Source organism: Montipora foliosa, chromosome 1 (assembly GCF_036669935.1).
Source record: "Montipora foliosa isolate CH-2021 chromosome 1, ASM3666993v2, whole genome shotgun sequence".
Classification (NCBI taxonomy): Eukaryota; Metazoa; Cnidaria; class Anthozoa; order Scleractinia; family Acroporidae; genus Montipora; species Montipora foliosa.
Genome location: NC_090869.1, coordinates 7,591,635 through 7,599,134, shown reverse-complemented (window position 1 = coordinate 7,599,134; position 7,500 = coordinate 7,591,635). Strand labels below are relative to the sequence as shown.

Below are 7,500 nucleotides of genomic sequence, written 5' to 3'. Positions count from 1 at the left end.
GACAAAAGCAAAAGGAGACTGGACATCAATGATGGCAGAAATGGGAAGCAGAGGCTGGGAACTAGCCTGCATGTTAGAGACTCCAGAAATCATCAAGATAGGCTTTGGAAATATCACATTCAAATTGCTTTTTTTCTTCCAAAGACAGATCATTCGCACTCAACCATGTGTAGGCTACCCAGCAATGAACCCCCAGGGAGTACATGGTCCTCATGTACCTCCCCCTGGGGTACAATACCCCTTATCTCAGCAGGTGGGAGGTCATTATGCATCTACTTTGCCTCCTCCCTCTGGGTATGCAAACTATGCCCCTCCCCCATACAGTGCCCATCCACAGCCAAGTGCCCCCCCTCCCTGAGACCCAAGTCTCAAGGAACCCTCTTTTAGTTGGCTTGTCTGAATGCCAGCACTGAAAAGAAACTTTTTCTTTTTCACAAATAATGCTGTATTGTAGCCTTAGCAAAGTCAGGCTTAACTGTACGTTTTATTGCCCTGGTGATCACGAGCGATCAATGATTGTTCAACTCATGGAACCCTCACCCAACCTGCATTTAAGGTATCATATTGCAACCTATTACAATTTATTACAACTTGGACTCAAATATGGCTCACTAAGAGAAACAAAAGAAAGGAAGAGAGAAATAGCATTGTCCTTTATACTGTTGCCTTATTTCAAAAACATTTTTGCCCTGATTCTTGCTTAACAAAGTACAATATGAAACCAAAGGTCACTTTATATTTACTAATGTTATAAAGTAGTATAAAGCAAACAATTCCTGCTTTTGATTGAGTGAATGTAAAGTGATCATTTCTCTGTTGTCATGACTCCTCAAGGTGTCCTGATAAAGCAAAGAAAAGTGGGTTGTTTACTCTACAAAAGGCAGCTGTTGTGTTGTCCATGTGACCATAATATTCAAAAGTAAACATCTTATGTCGAATAGAATCAATAAAAAACTAAAGTCGTCTTCCTTTATTCGCCTTTCCAAAGAATTTAATCGTCACTTCTCTTCAGGCATATGTCAAACTGTGATGTAAATTAGTCATTGTCTTATTCAGTACACATTTTGAGATTAATTTTAATCTATTTAATCAATTAGCTCTTTTGTAATTTTTTTTTTGCAGTTATCATGATATTAGACAGTTATTGTTGTACATGTATATCTAACTGAAGAATAACAAACATTGTCTGACTTTTTAAAACCATCTACTGTCATTTTACGATTTGATGATATTGGGTAATAATTTGCAATGAGGGAAGAGGGACTGCAAGTGCAGCAGTGAACATCATTATTTTGTGTTTTATGAAATACAAGGGTTCACGTTGGAAAAAACAAAACAGGTGGCATACAGAAGGGGAAGGAGAGGGGAGATCTTGCTTCATTTATTTTTTACTCCCAACTTTCAGATAGGTATTTGCAGGGATCAAGGAAGCTCACAAAATACGGCAAAGTAAAGCCATTTATTTCCAACAAGTTAATTCAACAGTTAAATGCCCCAAACAATCTGAAAATGCTTAACACTAGTGAAATCATAAGCTTGACGCCAAAATATTGTGATCTTGCTCTTAAAACTTACAGCAAATAACATTTTTTTGCCAATGTAATTTTCTTTCTTCTCTGGTAGCAGAGGTCTCTTTTCTTTTGTGTTTGCAGGGTACAAGAAAAGAGGCATCTGCCATGGATCCTTTCTCATTCCCAGAGCTGCGATCCTCTTAATCCATCCGTGGTGCTGGCCAAGAGGACCACAGCTCTGGGAACGACTATGCCATGGGTCGAAACTCACTGTGTTAAGCATGCACGGCAGTTACTTAGCAAATGATACTTCAGGTTGTGTAGGCTCACTGAACAAAAGCAGAATTACTGTCAAGGAATAAGTGGCACATGGTGAGATCAAGTCACAGTCAACAAACATAATTATTATGAGGTATGGGGTTTGAAGAATGCCGTCCAAGTGAGTTTCGACCCATGGGAGTGAGTCTCGTCAGCCCAGCGAATGCAAAGGAAAGGAGACCTCTGCTAGGTGGAAATTCCATTTCAAGTAAGAGCACAGAACACAGATTGATTAATAATAATGCTAACCCTGAATACTCCCTCTGCTTGATTAACAATAGTTTGGAAAACACTGTTAGAAAACGCATGGAATAGTCTATGAGCAAGTGTTAAATATGAGGCGAGATAGCCAATGAGGCCCATAGGGCCGTGTTGGCTATAATCATCTCATATCCAACAAGCAAAAGTGGGATAATAATAATTTCTTATTACCTTTCATCATAAATGCCCACAAATTATTGTTTAATCTCCCCTACTTTATTTCCTAAAAACAAATAAACTTATACATACAGTTGCGGATATTTGTAGAGCATCGTACAATAGCTCACATACCATGATGGCGAAGCCAATCAAAACTCTAGAATTGCATTACTCAATTATCTAGTTTTTAATTATTATTATTATTATTATTATTATTATTATTAGGTGCTTTCTCAATGTTCCTTTCTCAATGTTGCAAAAATTATGCCTACTGTCTATGCAGTTACTACAAAGCTAACTGAAAAAAAAAATTCCAATTGCTTAACACTAAAACAAAACAAGAAAAAATTAACACAATCATGATAAACACTAAACTATAATACAATTTGTAAACCTTGACGAAATGATATATGATCATGAATCATTTTAAGCAATCTTACAAATACACCATGTATCTGGTTTCCTTCTTTCAGACTCCCTGCTAAGTCCATTGGGCAATCCATTTGCCCAAAAGTTTCAATTTCCAAACACTGCAAAATAATGGAGTGTTTTTCCCACTTATTGATGGGTTGTATTCCACAATTGCACAGCTCAAAAGTCACCTGCATTTAATTTTCTGAAATACATCTTTGGAAGTGTAATAATCCAGACAATTGAATCTGGAATTCAATATTCTGGTCCACCATACAACCTTACTTGTTAAAGTAAATGATCTAGGTATTATGGCTTGTTTCAATTCTGAGCTGAAAAATTTATTGTTTTTCAGCCAAATGGGTCATGCCAAACATGCCATTAATTATTGGCTAGGGACAATTATTAATTCTTATCTGCTCACTCACTCAATAAATATTGCTGAACTTAATTTCTGAGGGTGCAAAAATTAGATTTCAATTTTGAATGAAAAAAAAACTAGCCACAGTGCCACATGATTGCAGAATGCAAAATTACTTTTGTACATGTATCTCTAAGAGAACGTGAAGTTTAATAAATAATGCTTGGGTATACAGACTCAACTTCACTAATTTCTTGAAAACTAGTGCTCATTTATAATGCATAATTTATTTATTTATCAGACATTTCATTTTGAATTATAAATCTATTATAACGCTTTTGTTGGTTAGCAAAATATCACCAAGTATCAGTGAAATGAGTGGAAAAAGCCTTAAGTTGTTGTTGTTGATGAAGATGAAGTATCCTACAGAAACGTATTTGTTGGGTTGAATAATTTTGCCCTGCTTATCCAGAAGTGCCTGTAACAATGCAGCAATGATAATACAGCTGTCGGTAGCATGATATTGATGCAGATGAAGAGAAGCATCCTAATTGTCAACAAAAAAAATTACAGGAAACAAGTGATGTCTTGTTTTGTCTTACAGTCTTAGGATGGTGACTGAAGAAGAGTGAATTGATGGTATGATTGTGTAAGTTATTCTTCTATTACCATTAATATTTTTTTTGTCTGTAAACTGTGCAGGATATAAAGAAAAATATCAGAAATGATAGAAAATTTGTCAGCAGTGCATTGGAGTCTCATCTGTTATTTTATACATTAGTAACAAACAGATTTATTTGTGTATGTTAAGAACAAACAAAAAAATTAAAAGAGTTTTAGGCAGCAAAATATCCACTGTCCTGTCCCAAATTCCTTAATAATCAAGACCTCTGAGTTGTTCAAATTCCAGATTGATATTCTGGTAAAGATCATACTCTCCACTGTGAAAATGTAACTAAGAAAAGAAAAATGCAATGACATGTCTCAAGTGGATAAGGCTGTTTCCCTTAAGTCATACATAACTTAAGGCTTCTTTCACAGTGTACAAACTATGGTACTCTGTTAATAAATAATTATTTTACTTTACCTGACTAAAAGATTACCCTTTTTTGATCACATAGAATTTTCCTAATGAGAGTACATACTTTTCTACAATAATGAATAACCCATCTAAATGTGGTAAAAAGAACAATGAGAATGTTATTAAAATAAAAAATTGACGTCATTATCGGCAAGGATTATTTGCCATTGAAATTATTATTCACTGTTGTGAAAATTGCCCTTGTATAAAGAACAGTAGCCACTAATAAGGCCCTTTCAGACAGCAGGCCTTCAACAACTTGGACCAGATGGAAGTATTGATGTCAGCTATTTAAAAAAGTAATAGTTGGCTTGTTCAAGAACCTAAAGAACCATCTCACCAAAACCTATTCTGCAATCTCTGTAAGTTGTTTGTTAACAGTTGAAGATCAATAAAAACAATTTTGAATTATTTTTTACTGTCAGAATTGCATGTTTATTCCTGGATCACTTTCATTTTTTGTGACATCAACTAAAAACCTTTCCTGCCAAGAGTGGCACTTATACATGTACATGTAGATCTCACTCTGTCTAACGCCAGACAATTTTACCTGTCGATGGGGGGCCCCTCACGAAGGAAAGCATTAAAAACATCTAGGTCCAACCAAAAACTACGTTGCCATTAAGAGGATCTTGCATCAAAGGCTTGTGTTTGTGTTTGACACACAAAACACAAAGAACTGTATGTGTAGCTTTAATGTTGTATGGCATATTCAATTAAACATTACATCTGTGTGGATGAAAAGCACACATTATACAAGAGGGTGGAAGTGTATGGTTAATAATATTATATAAATGATATCAAAAAGGCCATGTGTAACAGCTGTACGATGTACATTAATAATTTATAACCTGCATAAACATAAAGACTTGAGATTTGTCCTGAGGTCATAGGTGGAATAGCCTTTTATTGATTCACTAGCTTTCAAATTTAAGGTGCAGCTGACACAAACATACTTAGATGAATGAAGACTGTTTGCATCCATAAATCCTAAAGAATTGCAAGCAATTCGACCATGTACCAGCACAAGTACATAAATATTCCACAAACTGTGATTTAATTGTTTAAAGTAAACACACACTGAAAAGACTAAAACCTAGGCAGCTTTCACATGTTTTTCTGGGAGAGTGCGAAATGGATAATCCCACAACTTGCTGGAAATGCCAAATCCTGCATTGAAAAAAAAAAAAAAAAAGGTTATCTTTTTTTTTTTTAAACATCTTCACGTAGAAGCTAAAGTAGAGGATCAACATCCCTCACTAATCCAAGCACTATAACCAGACACTGGGAGACCCTTCATTGCATACATCCATTATACAACAATCCAATACATACATACACGTACTTAATTCACCACTCCCCATAGGGATCTTTCAGGGCCAATGAAACACAATCACGACAGAACACAACATTCAACAACAACAACTGTTAAGGATCCCAACTGGCCCGGAAGCAAACCAGTTGAACCAGGAACAAATTCAACGAGTGGTCAGAACGTGTCTTGAACCTGGGATCCCCGGATCTTAAGGCAAGTGCCCTAACCAATGGGCTACACTGCCTCCGCCTTATGTATCGGTGATTGTTTCATGTATAGTACTGTGCAAAAGTAAGTTTGTAAGTAAATTGCCCAGAGTGCGAGGACCATTTCTCTCTTTCATCTATAGCCTGCACTTTAAATTAAGAAATATGATATTTCTTTCAGTAAGAGTAATTTTCGGCCCACCTTTCTGTTGATCTTCAAAGTGATGAGAGACGTGATATTTTTTCAGCCGGTGAAGATAGCTTCCTGGGGTGGGTGATCCATGGTGTAGGTAGTAATGCATCATATCGTAACTAACATAGCCCAAAAAGCCACCTGCAAAGATGCCTCTGGCAATTGCTAATGGCACCATTAACGTTGCAGAAGTGTAGAATATTGTAGCCAACACAATAGCGGGAACAGGAGGAAAGACCAGTCTTCCACCATCAAAAGGTACCTTACATAAAATGATATGTAAGTTAACGTTATAATCTTGAATGATGATCATGATTTTAATTTGGTAAGGCAAGTCAAAGCAAACCACAATCTCAAGTCCTGAATGACAAAAGTTAATACAAGTGTAACGGGAGCAATATTGTGGAAGGGATATAAATGTTGTCACTTGTGGCCACATGAAACTACACTAAATTTTAAAACTGCAAGACACAGAGGCCAATGGATAAACAAAGTAAAACTTCTTATTCGACCTGTTAATGTCACTTTCTGTCCACAGCAACCAAACAAAAATTAAATCATCCACTCTTTTACTTTATTCTGACAATTTGAAAACAGCATGCTTGACTGTACAGGTCGAAGCCCTTACTGTATATGGCAAAGTCTACATTAGTGGTGAAAACAGGTCCAGTGTGTTGCTCATATTTTTAGCTTAGAGTACATTGAATGTATGGACAAGGTACAAAAAACTTCTTGCTGTAAACAAAACTGTAAACTTGCTGTAAACTTGCTGTAAACAGCCAAGTTTAACTGCCACAACTGAACATGAGAAATAATGGACGTGAAGAACATGTATTGGACTTTAAGCATTTTCAATCCCTTTAATAGCAAAGGGGTTCCTTTACCCATTGACTCCTAGGAGTGAGATTTCACAGATTTTACTCTGCCTAACGCCAGACAATTTAATCAAGTGAAGCTATGATCTTTGCAGTTATGAGAGCAATTTTTGCAATTGCGTAGAGAAGCCTGAAAAATTCAGGACTTCAACGGGGTTTGAACCCGTGACCTCGCGATTCCAGTGCGACGCTCTAAAAAAAACGCTCTATTGTCGCGGTGCGACAATTTAACTCGTCAACTGGGGGCATCTTAGGTCGCCTCTTTAAGAAATTCCTGAGTGACATAATTTTTTTTAAGATGCACCCAACTTTCTGATTTTTGTTTAAAAATCCCTATGACGCTTATTTTTTTCCCGTTATTTAACTTTTCCTTTAAATACATGTATCTACAGTGTCTGGGGTGTAGGACTCCCAAAAAATTTCCCCCATAGTGTATCCACATGTTTTAGCAGGCGTTTGATTTGAACACAAAAAATTTCGGCTGAGTCAGTTGCGCCCTGGTAACTAATGATGTCAAAGAAGTAACTTGATTGCATCTCTTCAGAAAGAAATGTGCAAAAGTGTAAGAATAGAAGTCTTGGGTTGAAAATCTAGAGCTTTTTGTTACATGTAAGTCTTAATTGAAATGTCGGACAATGGTTACCGTTCCGATGTCAAAATGTTCTGACAATTCAGAATGGAATTACATTCTTGACTTCTTTGACGTCATTAGTTACCAGGACCAACCTGGGTCGGCCAAAAATCAAAGGCTCACTGAAATGCGTGGATACTACATGTACACTCCAGGCACTTTAAATATTTAAATGAAA

At 36.4% G+C, this 7,500-nt stretch overlaps 2 protein-coding genes across 2 annotated transcripts in view; one reads left to right on the top strand and one right to left on the bottom strand.

The window, feature by feature from the left end:
- LOC137968854 (uncharacterized) overlaps positions 1 to 1,196 on the top strand; it is a 30,826-nt gene extending 29,630 nt beyond the window's left edge. The window contains exon 8 of the mRNA XM_068815351.1: positions 1 to 1,196. This exon is cut by the window's left edge and continues 14 nt beyond it. Coding sequence (XP_068671452.1) covers positions 1 to 358 — 358 coding nt within the window. The 3' untranslated portion in view covers positions 359 to 1,196.
- Positions 1,197 to 1,440: 244 nt separating this feature from the next.
- Positions 1,441 to 7,500, bottom strand: part of LOC137968928 (fatty acid 2-hydroxylase-like) — a 15,199-nt gene continuing 9,139 nt past the window's right edge. The window contains exons 4-5 of the mRNA XM_068815435.1: positions 5,826 to 6,078; positions 1,441 to 5,272 (exon numbers count right to left, since the gene is read on the bottom strand). Of these exons, the coding sequence (XP_068671536.1) occupies positions 5,199 to 5,272; positions 5,826 to 6,078 (327 nt within the window). The 3' untranslated portion in view covers positions 1,441 to 5,198. The remainder of the gene's footprint in view (positions 5,273 to 5,825; positions 6,079 to 7,500) is intronic.